The 22,211-nt window shown below is 41.3% G+C and overlaps 2 protein-coding genes across 4 annotated transcripts in view; both read left to right on the forward strand.

Moving 5' to 3' along the window:
- The first annotated feature begins 269 nt into the window (after positions 1-269).
- LOC129354874 (hepatocyte growth factor activator) lies at positions 270-15,028 on the forward strand. Of its 2 annotated transcripts, none has more exons than XR_008605206.1 (14): positions 270-685; positions 814-868; positions 1,961-2,054; positions 3,701-3,762; positions 3,839-3,976; positions 4,924-5,055; positions 7,049-7,159; positions 7,458-7,632; positions 8,199-8,311; positions 11,238-11,502; positions 12,426-12,565; positions 13,073-13,213; positions 13,366-13,482; positions 14,706-14,815. XR_008605206.1 is itself a non-coding variant. In XM_055024404.1 (14 exons), exons 1-14 carry the CDS (start codon positions 635-637, stop codon positions 14,877-14,879), a joined length of 1,794 nt encoding a protein of 597 aa, XP_054880379.1. In that variant the 5' UTR covers positions 270-634; the 3' UTR covers positions 14,880-15,028. The 2 variants fall into 2 exon arrangements, 1 of the variants encoding a protein (XP_054880379.1); XM_055024404.1 differs by having other exon boundaries at positions 13,340-13,482; positions 14,706-15,028.
- Positions 15,029-16,764: 1,736 nt separating this feature from the next.
- LOC129354923 (protein Dok-7-like) overlaps positions 16,765-22,211 on the forward strand; it is a 29,308-nt gene continuing 23,861 nt past the window's right edge. For both annotated transcript variants that reach the window (XM_055024476.1, XM_055024477.1), the window contains exons 1-4: positions 16,765-16,851; positions 16,962-17,007; positions 18,868-19,098; positions 20,912-21,112. In XM_055024476.1, coding sequence (XP_054880451.1) covers positions 16,798-16,851; positions 16,962-17,007; positions 18,868-19,098; positions 20,912-21,112 — 532 coding nt within the window. In that variant the 5' untranslated portion in view covers positions 16,765-16,797. The remainder of the gene's footprint in view (positions 16,852-16,961; positions 17,008-18,867; positions 19,099-20,911; positions 21,113-22,211) is intronic.

The raw sequence follows: 22,211 nt of genomic DNA on the forward strand, positions 1-22,211 counted from the left end.
TACACACAGATTACATTTGTTTTATTTATTTTGTGAATAAATAATTCACCCAAAGCAACCAGTCAGTCCTCCGCCCTTGTATAATCAATAGTTAATCAAATTTTTTCTTTTCTTTTTCTTGGGGGGAGTGTGTGTGTATGTGTGTGTGTGTGTGGGGTGGGGGGTGGGGGGGGATTGGGAGGGGAGTGTGTGTGTGTGTGTGTGCGTGCGTGTGTGTGTGTGGTGTGTGTGTGTGTGTGTGTGTGTGTGTGTGTGTGTGTGTGTGTGTGTGTGTGTGTGTGTGTGTATGTGCGGCGATGCTCCTGCCGCCCGCGTCCTCACCTCTGCTCTCCGCCTCTGGGTGGAAAGTTTCTCTTCCCGGCCGATCAGCTCCAGTGATGAGCCGTGGGCGGCTGCGGGAGCAGCAGCGGAGGGAACACCAATCTGGACGCGGGATGCGTTTGACTTAGATCAGGCTAATGACGCAACGGGTTTACTCATCGCAGCCTGAAACGGTGAGGAACAGGACGCCACTCGCAGGGATTCCCGGGTCTCCTGTGACCGAGCGCTGGCTGAAGCTGACGGCTATAACGTGACAGCTTCACGGACTTCAGGAAATCAGCCTCTCCGGCGACACCAGATGTGAACTTTCAGCATGGGATTCGGCAGGCTGGCTTTTCTCTTACTCGCTTTCAGTGGAGGAGCGGTAAGTTTCCTCCTGCTTTATCTTCTTTTATTTTTCTTTGCGTGCGGATAAAACAAAAAAACAAACAAACAAACAAACAAAAAAATTTGAATAACAAATAATTAATGTTTCATTCCACTGATTTTCAGCGCATGTTGGTGTTTGGATCTGAAATTGTGTTCTCCATGGCGCCCAGCAAGAAAGGTAGGTTTTCTGTCCCAGATGTGGTGAACAGAGTCAGAGCAAATGTTTGGAAATGAGGCGAAAGTTCTCTGGAAAAGAAGTGATATGAAGTTTTGGGAAGAGAAGTGCAAATATAGTGTTTATGCAGAGAAGCCAGATACTACTCAAGTTAAAAATAAAAAGTCGTGATGCAAAAAACAATAAAGGGAAGAAAAAAAGAGTAAATTACTATATTTGGATCCTGCTTAATGGAGTAACTGTTTGATCTCAATATCTAATTATACAGAGAAAGATATAGAATATTTCCCAAATTCTGGTATTTTAAAAAAGTGTGAAAAAAAAGTGTTCATCAAAACCATGTTTCCAAGGTGACAAGGCAGAAGAAACCTAATTTTCTTTTACTTTTCCCACTTTCACCTTTACTTTTTAAAGTTTTTAAAACTGCTGGAGGCAGAGTTTGGGAGAATATCAAAAAAAAAAAAAAAGGTAAATTTACTTCTGTATATTTTTGCTCAAGTAAAAGTAAAAAGTAGCCGTCTAAAAGTATTTTGTAAAAAGTCCACTTGACTAACTGATCATAACATCTGATTTAATATTTAAACATGATGTCACAAGACATACAATAAAATGAAATTATGTGCAAATATGAATATTTCAAAGACTAACATAAATAAATAAACTTCTGAGATGTCCTGACCAGGAAAAACTTCTCACTGACTTTTGTAGAATAGCACATTTCTCTGTTCTTGAGCAGTAAGTACAGGCTTTTAGTCTTTTTAACAACGTTGAGTGATAACACACTGAACTTTTTGCATATCCGCAATCATTTGAGTTAAGTGTGCATGAAGGACTGTGGGTTCTGATCCAGTATGTTTCTGGTTATACGGTGATATTCCAGCTGGAAGGTGAAACCCTGCCCCAGTCTTAAATATTTTCCAAGTAGCTAACTCTCCCACCTGAGCCTCTGACCTCTGCAGCTCCTCCTACTTAAACGAGTTTGAACATTTTAGTTTGTTTGTTTATTTTTTGGAGATGTCAGTATTTCCTTTGTGTGAACAGACTGAAAGCCGTTTTTTTTTTTTTTTTTTCCTTTGGTTTTGGTTCTTCTCCCAGTTCTGACTACATCTGGCCAAGAATGCAAGTTCCCTTTCCGTCAGGGTGGATGGCTCCATCACCGCTGCATCACCACCTCCGGCTCCAAACCATGGTGAGTCCCCGGCAGCTGGATCAGCTGGATCCGCCTCAGTAGGTACACCTGCAGTCGTTAATCTGCGACAAGCTCAAACCTCGCTTCTCTCAGACTCTTTTCTCTCATTCACCGTTTGGTGGGTTAGCATAGCGATTCGCTGACTGATCGCTGATGCAGTTTGTAACTCGAGCAGTGAAGTCACACCTATTTCCAGCTGGCTGTGCTTGGGGTTTCATGCAGCAGTGTCATCACAGCAGAGTGGTGGGTGAAGGATTCTGCCCCCTAAAGGGAGACTTGCATAATTTCCTCATTGCTAAATTGTTGGCGGGACTCATCATGTCATCAAGTCTTCATTACTCTGGAGTTATCTCCATTGGTTGTGTTAAAAAAGGTAGCTCAATATAAACAAAGACACTTCCTCTAAAACTGTGGTAACAGCAGAAGTTTGTACTACATCTTAGTCTTTCTCACAGTTCATCCTCGGGGTGTATAAACAGCTGACGCAATAAAACCATAATGAAGCTTTTTTTTTATGACTTCAAGTCGTAACCTCTTTCTCTTTTATTATTTTGGAAGAAGCAACCCAAGACATGTTGAATATCTTTCGAGTTGCCGTCACTTGGAGTCGAGACAGGAAGGGTGGATGCCAACAAGTCCTAGCAACCTATACGCAATTATATATGGCCCAACAACACTTGTCCACCTACACCTTAAGTTTTTGCAATAAGGCCCCACATGTCTCTGTGATGAGCTCATGGGCTCAGCGATGTTGCAGCAGGTTTGTAGTCTTGTGCTGTAAATTCACTCAGAAGGGTGGTTGAAGAATGCAAAAGGGGGTTGGGGGGAAGAACGTCTTTTTTGCTGCCGATTACTAAACAGCTTTCAAAACGAACAAATGAAGCCAAACCAAACTGCACCTGTACTGAAAATATTCCTGAGCCTAATAACTGGTTGTGTCACTCAGTCTGTGGAATCCTTTCCTTTAGTGACATTGGAGAGTTTTTGAGCGTTTTGTTTAAGGTTTTATTGTAAGGTCTAAACTCGATGTAGCTCTGGACTTTGACTAGTCCACTTCAGAATCTTCATTTTAGTTCTTTTTTAGCCATCCAGGTAGAAAACGCAGGATTCCATTAATTACAGCAATTCTTCCAGATCTGGATCACCACACTGATCATCACACTCCCACCAACGTGTTTGGGTGTAAGGAAAATGCTGTTGGTTTCACGGCGGGCGGAATGGGATGTAGACCTCCCAAAAAGCACGACTTTTGTCTCATCTGTCCACAGAATATTTAGTGACTTTCATGTTGAAAATCATCCAGAGGATGTAGTTTCTGCTCAGTCTCTGTGTCACTATTGAATGATCAACACTGACCTTAACAGAGGTGGGTAAGTCTTCATCAGTGCAGACAGATTGTCTGCACAGCTTAGCGTGAGATTGAATAACATTATTGCCAGCTTATTGCTGCTGGATTTGAGTAACATCTACATATTTACTTCACTTAACAAAAAATGCCTGCTGGTCAGTATTGCAGAGGTAGCAAGTGTTTCACAGCAATACGCACAAATCAACCAAAACTTGTGAATCCATCAGCATCTGAGCATTTTACTCATCTTTGTTGAACTTGTTGAAAAGGAAGCGTCGCCCTGTTTCTTCTGCCGTAGGTGCTCCCTCACACACAACTTTGACCGGGACAGACAGTGGGGCTTCTGTGCTCAATCTGTTGGTGAGTGTCCTTTTTTGATTGGAGTGGAGGTTTCACTCACGTCCTCCACTGAATTTTGTTTTTCTTCCTTTTCGAGGTGCGTCTCGCAGAGAAGTCGATCCCTGTCGCTGGAGGAATCCCTGTCAGAACGGAGGCATCTGCACAGCGATCCCACAAACAGGATCTTTTCGGTGCTCGTGTCCCGAGGAGTTCACCGGGAGACACTGCGAGCAAAGTTAGTCAGCACTCATATTTCCTGCTACAGTTGGCTTGATATTCAGCAACCAAAAAGATTCGTTTCTCATAAACTTCTAAACATTTTATCTGTAAGCCGCAAACTGCAGAGTATTTCACTGGGATTTTCAGTGACAGGCTGACACAAAGCAATGGAAACTGTGACGTGATAGGAGAAATGACATAATAGTGTCAACATTTAATAAATAAAACATTATCAGTGTTCATTTGTAGACAGCTCACATGAATCAAATTATTGTAGCCACATTGTGTTTTCTTCACAGAGCAGAAAGATTCATTTTGGTCTTGTTTAACCCGAGCAACTCGGTGACAGGATGCAAACACGACTTCTGGCTTTCTCTCAGCATTGGCTTTCTCCTTGCCACTCTTCCATAAAGACCACAATTGTAAATTGCAAAAGCACTGCTTATTTATTGGTTTACATATTTTTAGTAAGAAAGAAATAGAGAAACGTGTCGCTTTTTTCAAATGATTTCACGGTTTTGCACTACTTTGTGTTGGTATCGCATAAAACATCCCCCAAAAAGAAGTTCAATTCTGGTTGCAATGTAGAAAATGGTCAAAAAAGTCATTGGAGAATGAAGGCTCCTGTGAAAGACTCTTAAATAAAAGGGCATTTTATTTTAATGTTCCTTTTATTTCAGAAGCTTTGCACCCAAAATATATATCATTGCATTCATTCTGGCTTTTAGCATCCTTTTGGTTTCAAGCCAGCAATTTGAGAAATTAGAGCGTTTACTTAGTTCTGACTCACTTGTTACTAAGGTTTCCTCATTTCTAACACATGCAGTCAATGCAACAACGGCAAAAGAAAAAAGAAAAAAAAAACTCAGCCACTTAGCATGCATTTTGCACAGCTCATCCATCCTCGCTACGCTCCGATGAGCTCTTTAATCTCCTCTCACGTTTCCACCCGCTGCCTTTCAGAGAAGTGCTATGAAGCCGCACACCTGCGGCGCTATGACATCGGAGAGTCTTGGGGACGAATTCACCTCCGTAACGTGGAACAGTGCACATGTGAGGCGGGGGAAATCAGCTGTCAAAGAGTCCACTACACAAGTAAGATATGCTTTCTGCCTTTGATGCCGTGCCTCCTGTTTGTGCTCCTTTGCCTCCTTTTGTTGGCTTGTTAAGAAGTGAAACCCAGGATGGGAGGTTGTGCTGACCTAAGCAGTGTTTTCTCTCTGATGACCTCTTTGATTGTGTACGAAGATAAACATATAGAAAGAACAGCTTGAACAAACTACTGCGTTCAATGAAAAGGATCACCCTCCCTCTTATTCTGAAGAAAATGTTGTTTTTTTTCCCTCCTCAGCAGAAGCAGCCCTTCCCTTTCTTTGATCACAGCTCCATAGCTACAGGAGTAACCTTGCCTTTGAATAAAAGGCAGATTATATGACTCACAGTGACTCAGGGTAGGTGTTATATAGAACACACCCCGCGGGTCCTCGCTGAGCTTTTTATCTCAGCGGAGGGATGTTCATGGGAATTTGACAGATTTTCTCGCATGAAGAAGAGATCATCACTGGAGCGTTTTATACTCTCCCATGTGGCCCTTTCTTTTTTTTTTCTTTTTTTTGTCATCATGGTATGGGCTTAAATCACATCAGTTCTGCCCAAAATAAAAGAAAAATATGTTCACTTCCGCAACAAATGCAAAAAAAGAATAAATTAAATTGATACAGTCTACCACTGCACTGGTGTGATTTGTGGTGGAGAGAGAGAGAGTCTCCAACTCTGATTAAGAGGCAAGCAGGTTGACGCAAAGAAGGAAACAGCTTGATACTACCCCCAGTCTGAATTTGCAAAACGAGACACAGAGCAAACAGGGGGCAATAAATCATAAGCAGGCCAAAGAAAGGTTGGTTGTAAAACAGTAAAATAACAGTGGGATATGGATGGATCACACAAGGAGTGAATGAAACTGCAATAAAAAAAATTAAACTCATATGTCATATAGATTAATTACACATGAATTAATATTTAAAGCTTTTACTCCTGTTAATAACGATGAGTAAGGCTGCTGAAAACTAATGAAAATCCAAAATCCATCTGTCCATCATCTTGCCTTGTCAGTTGAAACCTGACAGTTCTTATGTACACAGTCATTAACATCAAAGATCGCAAACCCATAAGTGGTCACTGCGAAAGAAGTTGGGTGTTCACCATCAAAGCACATTACTAGAAGACCGAGTGGAAGGAAAAAGTGCGGTTGAAACAGCACAAGCAGTAGATGAACCCCATTCAACGGGTTCAGGAGGTCCTGAAACCCTTGAGTGGGTTTCAGGACCTCCTGTCCAGGACGTGGAGGTCTTGTTTTGCTTTTGTTAGGCCACTCTTGCACCAGAGACTGAATGGCTGGAAAAACGTTGAAAGAACCACGAGATGTGTTTGTTTGCCAGAGGCGGCAAGGAGAGGAGTCAGTTTCCCTCCGGCCAGGACATGATTCATGAGAAACTCAAATTAATGAACTACGAGGAAGCTCCCTCAGCACCAGAGAAGGCGTTATTCAAAAGTTTCTCTTTTTCCGCCTCAGCCACACCTAGTTCAAATTTCTTAGTGTCACACAACAGCGTTAGGATTCCAGAAAGTAGTAGAGAGCAAGCTGCAAAATCGCCTCACTTTACAAATCATTTTCATTTTTGCCCATATCACCACCATAGATGATCTCAAGGACCAGTTTTGTGAGACTGTATTGATAAAACCTATTGACAGACTGCTGAGATATTAATAAAAAGCTGTTTCTGCATTCAGTAAGTTCTTCTTAAAACAAAATAATATTAAACATTTTTAACATTGATCAGTCCCTCTGGGATTTTGATTGTTTTTTTTTTTTGTTTTTTTGTGCTTTTTCACATTCAAAAAACCGATTTTGTGGTGCTAATTTGGAAATATTTGGAAGAAATCATCAAGTACAGCCGACGCCGGATTTGTTCAAGGTGGAAGAGCTGCTCCACCGGTGTGGAGCTCTCGGACGCTCTTGCTTCATTTCTTTATGCCATTTGGCAGTAAAATGCAAAAATAGATGATGTGATATTTTGTGTGTTTTCAGAGTGTCGCAGAAACCCTTGTAAAAATCAGGGAACATGTCGGCTGATTACGTCCACCGGAAAGGAAGTGTGTTACTGCAAAAGCGGTTATGGTGGACCTGACTGCAGCCTTGGTAGGTAACTGTAACATGACTCTGTTTCACTCAAAAATCCAATAAAATTATGAATACCCGCTACCCCGCACACACACACTTAGGTGCTGCTTGTGTGTGTGTTATCTTCTATCCAGAATAGAAGATAAGTGTTTCAATTTTCTGGTTTTTCACAGATACTTGAATGTTGTGTGAATTATAGTGGCAGCGAAGGAGACAAGTGACATTTCCTCTCAGCTGACTTCAGTTCTTACTTGAATAAATGGGTCCAGACTGATTTCGCTTCGTGTGTCTCTGTCTGCCGTGTGTGTTTGTGCAGTGCCAGAGACTAAGTGCTACAAAAGCAGGGGCACGGGCTACAGAGGAGTGGTGGGCACTGCCGAGTCCGGCGCCCGGTGTCTGCCCTGGAACTCCGACCTGCTCTTCGACGAGCTCCACCTCGGCACGGTGAACGCGTCGGCCCTCAAAGGTCTCGGGGAGCATGCCTTCTGCAGGTGTGTGCATGCTGGGATCCTGCCATCGCTGCGCCCCGAAATGAAAATGATGCGGGGAGCCGGCGGCCTTATCAGGAAAACCAGGCTCGCTTTGATATTTCTTATAAATTCTATTTTAAAGCAGAGATTTCCAGCTTTCTTTTAAAGCCCTGCGCCACCCAAAGCGGTGCGCTCCTTATCTCCAACGCTTGTCACCCGAGTGGAGGCACCAGATCTACCTTCAGCGTTTGAGAAGCGGTGGGAAAAGGGTTTTATCTCTGATACAGTTGCTCTGTGTCCGGTTCCCACTGTTTTTCTTTAGTCCTTCTTGTTGCCATGACTACTTGGCAGCAATAAGGTTCACCCACATCAAATGCTATGTGTTGAAAAATGTTCCAGACGTCCAAGAGACAATTTTAAGAATCGGTAAAGGAAGCCTTTCGGGCTACATTCTGATAACAAGAAAGGAAATCCTTCAAAGACTTAAACACAGTTTCTTTATTTTATTTTTTACGTGTTTACCCTGAGAGACCGATGTGAGGGTCTGCCTCTGTGTTGTGTAACCCGCTGCATCTGTGTGTGCACAGAAACCCAGATGGAGACGTGAAGCCCTGGTGCTACACAGTGACTGACAGCGCCATCTCCTGGGAGTACTGCAACGTCCTCGCCTGCGTGACGCGAGATTGGCAACAGCTGACAGGTAAAGAGGAAACGCCGTTTGCCGAGTTACAAATATGGGCCTTTTGTGTTGGGCTTGCACATCAACATGACGTCGAAAACGGGAAGAAATGCTCAGAGAAAATGAGACAGAAAGCGCAACTCATGACCAGCAAGATACAGAATCCCTGGAAAATACTGATACATCAAAAATGATAATAAAGTTTCTAAAGGTGAATCGCTCCTTGAAAGTAGGATGTGATTTCAAAGTATTTTGATGGACGGTTCTTCTATTTGTCCCTTCCCTGCACTTTTAATTCCACCTCTGTAGTCTCGTAGTTTAACCTTGCCATGGTTCAGCATTTGAGGACAGTTATTCAAAACGCAACTTTAAGTTATTCAGAGAAGATGTGCCTATTCGCAGATTTCTTTTCATAAAGCACATTCAGAATATTATGCAGGTTATAAGACCAGTGATATTCCTCAGTGCTGTATCCCCAAGCAGAAGCGGTTCTGGACATCGGGCAGAAGTCCAGAACCTCCCGATGTTCTGGACATCATTTTAAATTTTTACTCTCACTGTTTTAACGAATTAGAAATCAAAGTGTTGCTCCTGCAGTTCCACTCGAAATGGGAGTCTGTAATCAGCTCTTTGGCTCACTTAATATGCTAAATGATGAAATACTGTCCTGTTTTTATTGTTTCTTAATTTTCTGTGTGTACCGATGCATATTGAAATATATTTGCTGTTTGAACTGTTAAAATAAGGAGTTATGAGCATTTTTAGAGGGAATCTCTAAAATATGTGGTTCCCAACCACATAAAACAATTAACCATAAGCTATATTTGACATGTTTGATGTAAGAATCATTAAATCCCATCCATCCATCATCTTTACAAGGCTGTCGTGGGTGAGAGGCCGTACTGTTAAATTTGACCAAAGGCGCAAATTGATCTCACACACTTGAAGTGCACCGCAAACATCCTGCAAGCAAAAATCAACACAGAAAGGAAAATACTAGATGGAGACCTAAATCGTTGAAACAAGAACTTAATTGCTATGCAAAGATGCACGATGACCCAAAATAGCCCTCAGAATCTGAACTTTATTTTTCTCAAAAAAAGGGAAATTTCAGTAGCTTCTTGTTCAACACAGAAGATGCGAACCTGTGTATAGTTGCTTCATCATAGCAAGGCAAATATCTGGTGAACTAAGTTTGAATTAGTCTTAACCTTTTCTTCAATAATATTATTTCACCCTCACCCATTCATTTTAGCGTCCCTCTGCATTGCGACTCTTGATTCATCGACCCGGCGACACTTTGTCGCTCGAGAATAAGCTCAGCGCCTCTTCATGCACCCAACCGTTTGATTAAAGACCTTGTCGTTTTCTGATCTGAAAGAGAAAAACTGAAAGCGCATTGAGCGCCGCTAATCTCCGCCGAGCCGAGGCGCAATCAAAAGCAAAGAGTTTATCTAAGGAGCTTTTCTCGAACCTGGGCTCAGCCAGATACCGCGGGGCAGAATGAGGCATGACTCAGCCCGAATCAACACGTCACTGTCAGGTGCAGCTGAATGTTTATGAGCCGAGTGGGATCTGGCACGGTCGGCTCTCTGTCGCGATGCCAGGGGTTTGCACAAAATCCACAAGCTTCTCCCATGTGCAGGAGCCGCTCTCCAGCAGACGATTTGCATAGAGAGAGGAGACTGTGTCACCCAAACACTGTCACCTTAAAGAGACACTTAGAGGAAGGACTCTTGTAACTGGAAGGAGGCCAGGAAGGTTACAGGGAAGGAAACTACCGGCAGAGCTGTGAAGACGCTTCAGATCTTCAATGTAATATTTAAATCAAAGACAAAGAAAGTAAAAAAAATTTTTTTAAAAACATCATTTTTTATTTTTTTTATTTTTATGAGGATTTCATCTGTTAATGTAAAATTGCTATACTTATGTGAAAAAGTGATCACACCCCCAAACCTAATAACTGTAACCAAGCATTTTTCATAACTGGCAAGTAGATTTTGCATCACTGAGTAGAAATTTTTGTCTTGATTCAGCCACAATGTAACATTTTGAAGCATAAATGGCCTGCTAAAGGTTCTATCACAGCATTTAAATCGGGCTTTAAGTTTGTACTTTGACTAGACCACTCTGAAACTTCATTTTATAGTTGTGATTTGGATCATTGTCTCACTTTGTGATCCAAGTATGCATCAGCTTAACGTCACACACACTGACAGTTGGATTTCTGGTAGAGATCAGATTTCTCGTCTCTCCTCGGGAGGCTGTCTAGCGTTTCCATCTTTTATGCCTTTATGAATAATGACTCACTGTGGTTCACTGAAATTCCAAAGCCTTAGAAATGGCCTCATTTATTTGGATCAGGGATCTTTTAGCTTATCTTAAGTTGTCAACCATATAAATAGTGAAACTCAATTTTGCAAAAAAGGTGCTCCGGGTTTCCCCCAGTCTGTTTTAAGCCTGGCGGGCCAACAGGCTGTACTTGCATCCCCACCAGGTTAACCAGGTGGGGATGTACCAGGTTGTATTTATTTTAGTTTTCTCATGTTTGCCTTTTTTGACACCCTGGAGTTGGTTTTTCGGTGCTATTGATAATGTCTTCCAATAATATACAATCATCCAATGATATCTTAACATTTTCTGTCACCTTTAAAGATTTTTAAACTCAAATATTAAGCGCCCTAGTGCCCCTACCAGTGGGGTTAGCAAATGTTCGGGGGGAAACCCTGGTGCTCAATTAAAGAGCAGCAGGGTTAGTTTGGATGACTTTTGTCTATTAATTAACTGAAAAGCGCAGTTTGTTTTTTTATCTGATTATTTGTGCATTGACATTTGCTAGATGATCCGAGGCATTCATTTATTTAGAGAGCTGCAGCAACAGCTGCGTCTTATTGCTTGGAGTATTTATCTGCTTTAGCCATTTCTTTTCTTGTCTTTTTTTCTTCAGCTGCTTCTCGACGGATTGTCCCGTTCAACGCCCTGCCTAACATCAAAAAACCCAACTCCTCCAAGCAAGCCGGAAATCCTGTGTGCGGGGTAAAACACAAAAAGAGGTTCGCGGCAGCCAGGGGTCGGATATTCGGAGGAAACGCAGCCCTGCCGGGAACTCATCCATGGATGGCAGCCATTTATATTGGCCAATCTGATTTCTGCGGCGGCAGTCTGATCTCCTCCTGCTGGGTCCTCTCTGCTGCTCACTGCTTCTTCAGCAAGTATGCAGTGCAGTTCAGCTGCTCTACTTATTAAATATAGACTAAACAGTATTGTTTTGTTTTTTAATCCAGATACTTTGACAGAATGTGAAAAGGGAAGCTTTATATTCTGCAAAATGTTTTAGAGGTTTGTAGATGGGGATACAGAGTTTTGTTTTCTTAACCTATGAGCTTCAGTCACATTCTGACTAAAACCTTAAAGTTCAAAGACAGTTTTTTCACCTGATTTTGGAAAACAGGTAGTTTTTCTCCTTGAAGACCTAAATACAGATACGCATAGATAAAGTATTTGTATTTAGGTGTTTTACATTCCAATTTAATCCCTCTCCTTGGGTCACGATAGGTCACTCTGTCCAACAGGAACCTCGTTGACTTGGCCGCAACTTTGTGTTTCATAAAGATGATGCGAGTTGAAAGACAAATTAGAGTCAAACTACATAAAGCAGAATCAGCTTTATTCACTTTGATTTTGGCTCAGATATATAAAAATAAAACAGGCTCTTTCTTCTTGGGAAATGTTCAGTGTTTCTACAAAAGACCAAAGCAACGTTGAAATAGTGCGACATGTGTGATATTGATTTGCTGAAACATTATGCAGAACTCTAGTACTTCCTATTTCTGACTGAGGGAATTAACTAAATGAAAACATTACATGCAAAGCATTTGTGATTCATTAATATTAATGTGAGAGAGAATGTTAAATAATGTACATTAAAGACAAGGAAAACTATCACAATTACTTTTTAATTTATTGATTTTCTAGAGATTAGAGAAGATAGAAAAGTTTGCCTGCATGTTTACGCTGCCTGATAAAAATTCTCCTCAGTGGGGCGTTTTGTGATGACCTGGTTTCAGACAGATTTTAAACAATGTATTATTTTCTGTGTTGCTTACAGCTGATTTAAACTTATTTCCCCCCTCAGCCCTCTGAAGTCTCAGCTGCGCGTGGTTCTCGGCCAGCACCATTTCAACATCACCGGTCCCAACACTCAGACTTTTGACGTGGACGACTACGTCTTCCATAAACACTTCTCCATTTTTAATCCGACGCTACACGACATCGGTAAGCAGCCTTGTTTTATTGGTGACCCAGAAAAGTGTCTCCTCCTTCCATCCGATAATCAAATAAAACGTAGGAAATAAACTAATTTCTGAAGTGTGATTCACCACAGCGCAATCCGACAAATAGCTTGTAAAATGGTCTTCCCCACGCTCGGCATTAAGCACCAACTTCTTTTGATTTTTTAACATCTGCTTGTGTGCCGCCCCTCTTCATAACCCCCTGAGCGACTGCCCATCGTCCCATATCAAAAACTACCTCTGTCAGCAAGGATTCAGTTACAAGTGTCCCAGTGAGTCACTCTGGTTTGGACAAACAGCATCCTTGTTTAGAAACACTCAAATGAGTTAAGACCCCCACTCTGCGCTCGGAGCCGTGCGTCACTCAGCAGCTGCACTCTTTACTGCCGAGCGTTGCCCCCGGACTCCCACTTTCTTCAGCTTTCTAACCCATTTCGTAACCTCGTGTTTGTGTTTTTTTGATTGTTTTTTTCCCCCCTCTTCCTCTCAGTTCTAATCAAGCTGAAAAAGCAGGATGGGCGATGTGCGAGGAAAACCCCGTTCATCAGGCCCATCTGCCTCCCAGAAAAGAGCATGAAGTTTCCCGCGGGCTACTGCTGCGCGATCAGCGGCTGGGGACGCACGCAGGAAAGTTAGTCGAATCGGCACTAACGAGGAGTTTATTCACTCCCCAATCCCATAGAAGAAGACATTTTTTAAAATTATTATTATTATCTTTGACATAATTAATGAGCTATTTGTGGTTTCGACTTCACAGAGGCAAATGGTTACTCTACTCTGCAGGAGGCAGGAGTCAGGCTGGTTTCTCATGACATCTGCAAGCGACCACAAGTGTACGGGAACCATGTCACCGACGACATGATCTGCGCGGGGCTCAGTGGATGCGTGGATGCATGCCAGGTAGGCAGCGCATTTAGACGAGCGGAGAATGATTAGGAGGGTTAAAGCCTCCACTCTGAATAGGGCCTGCAGGAATTGCTGGGCACATAGTGAGGAGAAACTGTGAAGGTTTGTAGTAAATGGTTACAGTCTGATCAAAAGTATCCAAACCACCTTTTTCACATTTTGTCACATTGCAAAATTTGTTTGAATCGGACTATTCAAGCTGATGTGTAATGTAATTTGCAGGGATTTTGTTTCAGAGGTGAACAAAAATGAATAAACACTTTTGAATTGCGATCTGAAAAAACAGTGAGGTGAACATTTCTATTTAGCCCCACTTAAATAAAAATCAGTGTAACTTGCCTTGTTTTGATTCACTCAGATTATTTTTGCCACATGTTCTCAGTGTGATTCAAATCTGGACTACACCCATGCACATATTTAACAGGCCAGATTTATATGACCGATATGCGGCGTATGAATGCATCACACTAAAAATCTAACATTCCTCCAAATATTTCATCCAAGCAGCTCTGTGCAATCACATTAAAATGCGATGATGGCTGTAGTTCCGTGTTAAGGTCGAGAGCACCTCCAGGGCATCATCTTGTATTATTTTTGTTTTCAATAAAATCTAACTATATTGTTTTTAGTGCCTATTAAAGAGGCAACAATAAACAGGCAAGAAGCTCTATCACTGTGAAGAAAAAATAAATAAATTTGCATTTTACTTTATGTGTTTTGGAGGAATTTAAGTGAAACATTTTACATGTACGATTTTCTTTGTTGAATTATTAAAATCAAGGGAAACGAATAAAAGCTGACTTCAATTGCCCACAAATACAAGAAGAGATGCTTAATCATGATGTATTTTGGGAAATATAAACTCCAGGCTTGAGTTTACACCAGAGTGGTCGGTTTGAGTTAAAAACTTCTGCTCTCTAATTAAATGTAGCAGCATATGAGTTGTCAGCAGGGATTCTTTGGACAGAAGTGGAAGTTTTTGAGGCTCCTGCAGGCTCACAGGCATCGTCACCGAGACAAGTTTAAACTTGAAGCGTTTAAACTCCGTCCTCTCACGGCGAACGTCAGAGCGGACTGTTTATACCTCACTGGCAGAGAGCAATTTTTAGTGACGCATCGGGTTTCAAGTGTGTGACTGAGTTGTTTGCATGCGAGAGCTTTAATCTGTGTATGTATGTTTACACGCGTGAGCCATGTCCACTTATGTTCTTCCTCAGGGCGACTCTGGTGGCCCGCTGGCTTGTGCGAAAGGTGATGTCAGTTTTCTGTACGGGATCATCAGCTGGGGCGAGGGCTGCGACCGGCCGGGAAAACCCGGAGTTTACACCAGAGTGGTCAATTATCTCGACTGGATCCATTCCGTGATTAAACGGAAAAACGGGAAAACATGACAGTGTGTCACCTGGACTATCAACTTCATATTTTACTTGTATGTTTTTATGCTATTTTTGGAAGCAAATAGAAAATATATATGTATATATTTTTAACTGTGAAAAATATGTTTTAAATTACTTGACAAACCGTGAGTCTTTAAGACCAATAAAAGTGAACTTTAAACAAAACAACTACATTGAAACGTGTTTATATCTGCACAGCGACGATCAAAATCTTCTGCTTTTCTGATTATTTTAGAAGTCTGAGTTGAATTTTCTCCCATTTTCTTGCTGAACCAATGAAACCATTTTGATCAAAAAAAACATTTTGATCAAAAAAAAGAATCCTTGACAAAATCGTCAAGAGAAGGTGAAAGTCATGTTTTTAAAAACCGGGATTTAAACTCATCCCAGTGGAATTGCGATGAACCCAAAACACAAACTTAGGTAAATAACAGAAAATGACGATATTGGGTTCATAAAAGAGGTCAAAGGAACTGACCTTTTACTCAAACTGACAAGAAGAACAAAAACAAACAGATTTACCTTAATAAGACAAATGGGAAACTTTAATACTGGCTGATCAGCCCACACAAACACAAAAAGGGGAGAACACACACAAACTGAACTGAACCAATAGCATAAGAAAATCCCACTTCTCCTGGTGATGCTGAGTTTTGGTATGAATCAGTCTGCAGGTCTTCATGTCCTCACTCCATCCCTTTTACACCTCTTCGTTTCTGGACTGGAGCAGATGGCACTGAGGTAACAAAAACACAGAGATTAAAACAAGTCAGACTCATAGCAGTGTGTGACAGAACAGGGAAGAAGTTGTGGAGAAGATAATGTTGAGTGAGGTTAAAAAAAACAATGTTCCAGCATATAAATGTCTTCAATAGCAGCCATAGTGCTCCACATGAGCATTTTGAGCAAGGAGAGCATCACTCAGAAATACATCTACTAGGTCCAGTAAATCTGCAAGAACCGCAGCTAAAAAACAAGACAGCAATTATTTATGCATGTCATAAATCCGGGCTTTATGGAAGAAGAGAAATTAATTGTAATTCACAATTTAAACTTTATTGCTACATTCAAACTGCAGGTCTTTGACACTATATTTAGCAGTTTATGGCCCTGAAAAGACCAACAGAAGGCGACATGACAGAACCCACTGGTGGGTCCTGCGTGGACGGCTGCTCCTCTGCAGGCCCCAAGCCAATTAAAATTCTTGAAATTGTCTGAAATCTTAGGGAGAGAAGAAGGCAGTGCAGTCCTCACAAACAAGCCAATCAAGTCCCTTCTGTCTGGACAAGCATGAAGACCATGGAAAAACATGTCCAGGTGGTTTCCAGGTCACATCTCGGTTTTCCTGTAGATCATTTCCTAATAAACCCAGCACCTCTCACAACATCAGCGTCTCTTCCTCAATCCTGTTCCGGGAACCGGTTCACCCAACAGCCTTCGAACATGAGGAAGACCTCGTTCAGAGGAGAGGCTCAGCAACTTGATGGTGACTCTGAGCTTCTTCTTTCAGCCAAAACAGGACAGAGTCAGCAGCAAGTAGCATCCACTGGCGTTTTCTTGACTTAAAAGTCCAAATAAAATACATCAAATCTTCTGATTGCAATCTGATAACATTTTAATGTGAATGGGACTGAAAGCACTCAGCTGTTCATGAATTATGTGTAGCTTGTCTCCACCAGTGCTCCCAGCAGCAGCAGGTGGCTCAGCCCAGTCCAGGTGGCAGCCAGGAGTTTAACACCGGCTGCTGGAGCCCTGAAGGACGGACAGATAGGACACCAGGCCCCGGTCATGGCATTTCTCCCCCGCCTTGCTGTGGGTGGAGGGGGGGGGGCAGAGCGACCAGCGCAGCTATTTTGAAAGTGACCCCTCATTCAGGCAGCGACTCTGCAGCTGTCAGGAACCATGACTGAAGATGACGGAGTCTGTTGTCGTGGAGGGATACGCCAGACTCAGAGATGGGAAAAAGGTGCTCAGGTTTTTGTTTGTTTTGTTTTTGTCTTTTTCCGCTCCAGGGAGGAAAATATCAATAACTTCCGCAAACACGCCTGTGTGAGACTTTTTGTTTTTCCTTCACAGTGGAGGACTCGGTGGCTCGTGTTTCGTAAGCCGTCGCCTGTCGCAGGTAAGGAACCGCCGATGTGTCCACTGCGCGCTTTTGGTGCCTTTCACATCTGTGCGCAAGTTTATTTGCGCCACTTTGGAGAAAAATAGTAATTTGGACTTGAGCCGTAGTTTAAGGGCATATGTAACTTTTTTTATTTTTTTATTTTAACGTTAATCGCTTGAGTCTGTAAGTTTTGATGATGTCACATCTTTCTAATATTTGTTATGCTGAAAACATAACAAATATTAGCCGGACGGCGGTGGAAGGATGATGGTTTGGCGTGTAAAAATGAAGAAAATCAAATCAGTCTGTTTGTGTTCATCAAACTCAACAAATGTCAACTTGTTGTCAAACTTACAGCATGAGGCTGTTCTCAGATTGGACTATACTTCAATATGTCTTTATATATCTACGTGCCTCAAAGGGAAATTTGTTATGAATTTGTGCTGAACTGAATTGTGCTACTTTAGCTGAAATTATAGTTTATTGTTTGTTTGTTTGTTTGTTTTAAAGCTTCCTCTGATAAAGCTGTGCTCATTTTGCTTTTCTGAGTTAGAGTTATATGTTGACTTGGAGAAAGAAGGTCCCCGGTTCAAATCCAGGCCTGGGGATATTTCTGCAGTTTCAATGTTCTTCCCGTCTAAGCCTGGGTTCTGTCTGGGTAGAGGTTTATTTGCTTTCCAGGTTTATTAGTTGTCTTACATCATGCAACAATAGCTGGATATAGACGACACAGCGATGGGAAAACTCAAAATCACAATAAAAAAAATCTACTAATAGATTTTATGTATGAGGTTGACATATGTGAAACTTGTCAACATTTTTAAACAATTTCTCAACATTTCTCATTGCAGGATTGTTGCTGCGTTACTGCTCAGCTCAATGCTTAATACAATATACATTTAGCTGTCTCTAAAATTTTTAAAATGTAACATGGTCTGTAATGAAACACAGTAGTTTAATTTGATTCCTGTGCAGATTAAAGCTCTTTGGGTGTCATGTGGGACGTCCCAGTGAAGTGTGTGTTTTCTGTGTGGTGTGTTTTCTGTGTGGTGTGTTTTCTGTGTGGTGTGTATTCTGTGTGGTGTGTTTTCTGTGTGGTGTGTTTTCTGTGTGGTGTGTGTGGAGGGTATGTTGAGCTGCACAGCTTAACATGCTGCACAGGTTGAGTGGTGCTCCTCCTCAGATCTTTGATGTCAGTGTTGTTACAGCTGTCTGCACTAATGCTTTGTCTTTCTAAAAGTGTGTGTGTGTGTGTGTGTGTGCATGTGTGTGTGTGCGTGCGTGTGTGTACGTGAAGGACGGTAGGATGCGGACGTGCTGCTGTTTTGTCAGTTGACACTGAGTTGTTCTTGAAAGGTGTCAACAGGCTGGAGGACACACCAGCGGCTACTGTCGGTCAGAATATGGAGTCAAAGTAGAAATAAATGTATATGTTGTGTTTGAGGAAACATCTTGAATTATTAATACTTCTCATCAATTATTTGATAAAAATGCCATCAGTATGTGAAAAACAAGTCTGCTCTTTCTGTCTCCATAACAGTGTTTGCTGCTCAAATCAAATCCAGTATCCGAGCATCAGCCTCTAAAACAGGAAAATATGTTGTATTTATGAGATGATTTCTGTCATTATTTTAGTATTTAGTGAATATGAATGTATTTAATAATTTTACCTGGAAACAAGAAAAGCTTTGTCTGTTTTAATGTCAGTGTTATTTTTTTATCTGGTGCATCTAAATCTCATTTCAACTGTATTTAAGTAAAACAAGTAACTTTTAGGAGTCTAAATGTTAATTTAGACGTGTGTACCTCTAACTTTGAGTATTTATTTATTTATTTTACTCATCCTGTGTAAAACTCTTTGTCTCTCCACTCCAGATTGCCTCGTTTTAGTGGTTTTTAAAGACAAATCAGACAAATCCCAGAGCAGCAGAGAGAGGGCGAGCGTCACCTTGGAGGAGATCTGTGGCCTGGAACCTGGACAGTTGTATGAAGGTGTGGCTTTTACTCTGGCCGTCCTCTGCCTGAACCAGGTCGCGCTGCTGGGCTTCGACAGCAGGGAGGCCCTGCAGGCGTGGGAGCTCCGCCTGCGCTACGGCCTTGGCGAGGGTGAGGACCAACGGACTCCAAAATGTTTCGTTATTTCTTCTCTGTGATAAAATCCCAGAACTTTGGCAGCTTCAGTTTCAAATTACCAAACAAGGAAACATATACATTTTTAAGCATGCAATCTGATGTGAACCAATCAGGACTTTCCCGTCTGATTCCAAATTCTTTTTTTTTGTAAATGCGAGAACAAAAAAATGCAGGAGCATCCCCGTGTAATCTTCAGCACGTCTCCCTTGTGTTTTTGTGATTTTAATTGGATTTAAAATAACTGAATGCAGTACAAGTGAATGTTTCCATTATGGTGATTTGTAACTTGAAATTCTCGTATTCAGACCATCTCTTATGACAACTTGTCTTTGAACAATGAGCATTTCTGGCATTGCAGTGAGAGTCACTGCCGTGTAACCCTGTGGAGCTGTTATATAACCTACATAGAAACTAATAATAGCATTGAACTGTTCATCAGTTGGCAGCTGAATGGTAAATATGTCTCTGATGACAGTCCTGTTGGAAACGACTTTGCAAACGATGCCAGGGAGAAATCACGTCACACTTGTTCCTCCGAGTTTTGGTGTTTGTCAGAGTGCGACTGTTGCTTATTTCAAGTAAGTAAACTTTATTTCAAATCTGACAAAGTGACTTATGGCGGGAATGGGCTTAAAATGAGTTGAAATTAAACATAAACGAGAACAGAGTCGATAAGCCGGCAGCCATCTAACATTATAGAAACTTAAACTATTTATAACGGCTCTGGAGGAGGATTTATCCCCTCTGGTTTTAGAACGCATGACCTCAACAGGGCTCTAAAAGTGAAGACTGTGATTTTAAAATTCATTTCAAAAGGTTTTAAAACTGCAGAAGAGCTTTAATATGTTTGATAAACCAACTACATCCAAAAGTATTTTGATCAACAGAGTCAAAGGTGGATGTAAGGTCCAAAATATAACTAGAAATTTAAAGTAAATCAGTTTTTGTGGAGTGACGTTTGTAAAAACCAGGTTAAAATTTGTGAAACGGCTCCCATTTATCAAAAAGAAAAAAGAAAGAAAAACAAGAAATGAGCTGTTCTGTCACTACCTTTTCAAAACCCTTTGACATAAAAATAATCTTGGAGAAAGGTCTGTAATTTAATAATTTTTGAGCCGTGTAGGACCAAAATTCTAGTTTTATTTTCGGTCGTGGCTCAGCAACATCATGCTTGAAAGAGCTACACTTGTTAAAAGTGAATTATTCCAAATTTCTACAGAGCTTGTAGGTGAGCTTCTGCTTAATGGCACAGAATGGAAATCATCCAAACCTGCACACATGCCACCTGCAGCAGCTACGTTGGCCCAGGGCCAGCTTGCCTGGTGCTTCTATCGCCTTGTGTGCCACTGCATGAATCTCTCTCAACCTGAGTGATGATGTGAAGCTGCCGGCCAACTCTTTGTCATTGTCACCAACGTTAATCTCATCTGTTTGTCTCGGGTTCCTTATTAATCCTGCACCTGTGGAAAGCTGCAGAAAGTTTGGGTTGGAGAAGCACAAGCCTTTTAACCAGAGTTTTCTCTACTCCTCAACTCGGAAACGATTTTCTACTGTGTTTTTCAGACTATAAGCCGCCACTTTTTTCCCCACATTCTGAACGTTGTGGCTTATTTATATATGTTTAAAGTTTTTTTTTTTTTACTTTGTGGGTACGGCTTATATTGAGGGGCCCTCTGTAGTTCAGAAAATACGGTACTTTACATTTTTTCCTCAGATTTTCTTACGCACTTTGCTCACATCCAGAGTTTATTAAAGTTTTGCATCTGTTGTCGCTCCGTCTGCTCAGTTCACAGATTCGCCGTTGGGGTTTTACCAGGGACCAAGCTGGAGAGCGGACCTGCCACTCTTCACCTGTGCAACAACCTTCTGGCCCTCGTCCGGGACTTTCCTCCCGTCATCATCGGACACTGGAACCTGCCGGACCTGCGCAGATACGGACCGGTGCCGAATGGATTCGTGTTTGAAGGGGGAACAAGATGTGGATACTGTAAGTAGATTTAGTCATGATGCTCCAGCTTTGTGTCTGCAAATCGCTTCCATACAACTCGGCACTTAAAGAAGCTCTTTGATTTTATTAATGATGCAAACTTTCTCTCGTTAATTCACTGATGAAGATGTGTCAGACTTCTCCCCCCAAAGTTTCCTGTTGACGTAGTCGCGCCAAGTTGGGAATTTTTTTTCTGCTATTTGTCGTGTGAAGTACAATTCATCCAGCTTTTGAGAAATGATTGAAGGAACACAACAAAGCATTTGCTCTGCTTTTTATTGTCTGGTTATTAAAAACACGTGGATAAGGATATAAAATATAAAGTTTAATCAGATGTTTCTCATTCCTTGTCAAATCTGAGTTCTTTGAGCTTTAATGAAGGATTTTTGGCTTCCGACTCTCTTCTTCTGTTTTTTTTTTTTCTTCTTCTTGTGCATCTGGCCTCTCTCACGCAGACACATTAGCCAAGACAGATGGATTTTATTGTTAACTCTAATTTTTTTTAAGAGTACATCCACAAATTTCTCCCCAAGAAGACATTTTTTAAATTGTTTGTTTTGTTGCTTTTTGTTTGAAAAATCTTCCTGGGTAACTTTTGTTTTTATGTGCTAATTTTTTGGCTGTTTATATTTTCTCTGTGGTTTGATCTTCATTTAAAATTTCAGGAAGTATTTTACTTATTAGTCAGATTTTATTCCTGTTAATTTTCAATGATCACCACAATATGATGTGCAGCTCCGCGTGTAGAACTGCGAGCTCATTGCAGCAGCGACTCAATTTTTCCCATAACTAACATTCAGAACAACGTTATTAACTATTTAGGCATTTTAAGTGAAGAACTCAAACTTTAATATATTAGAGTTTTTGGCCTGCATACATGGAGCATTAATGACATTTTAGTCTGTGAAGAATCTTTGACTCCAAACTTTTATTTTAGAAACTGCACCTATTCAAAATCTCCTGACTAGTAAGATCTTTTTTCTTGTTGAGAAATCAATTTATTGTGCACACCAATGCCTTGTTCTGCAAATATGGAGAAAAGGTTTTCTAAATTATTCAAAATGCACGATTCAGTTTCCCCCAGTGCATTATAAGCCTG

The sequence above is a fragment of the Poeciliopsis prolifica genome, unplaced genomic scaffold (genome assembly GCF_027474105.1).
Source record: "Poeciliopsis prolifica strain line A6 unplaced genomic scaffold, Auburn_PproV2 SCAFFOLD120, whole genome shotgun sequence".
Classification (NCBI taxonomy): domain Eukaryota; kingdom Metazoa; phylum Chordata; class Actinopteri; order Cyprinodontiformes; family Poeciliidae; genus Poeciliopsis; species Poeciliopsis prolifica.

What these genes read in the sequence shown, in the direction of transcription:
- LOC129354874 (XM_055024404.1), top strand. Translation starts at nt 635, where the DNA reads ATGGGATTCGGCAGGCTGGCTTTTCTCTTACTCGCTTTCAGTGGAGGA. An exon ending in TCGCTTTCAGTGGAGGAGCG is followed by an intron (nt 686 to 813) that starts GTAAGTTTCCTC and finishes ACTGATTTTCAG; the next exon opens with CGCATGTTGGTGTTTGGATC. An exon ending in CTTCTGTGCTCAATCTGTTG is followed by an intron (nt 3,763 to 3,838) that starts GTGAGTGTCCTT and finishes TTCCTTTTCGAG; the next exon opens with GTGCGTCTCGCAGAGAAGTC.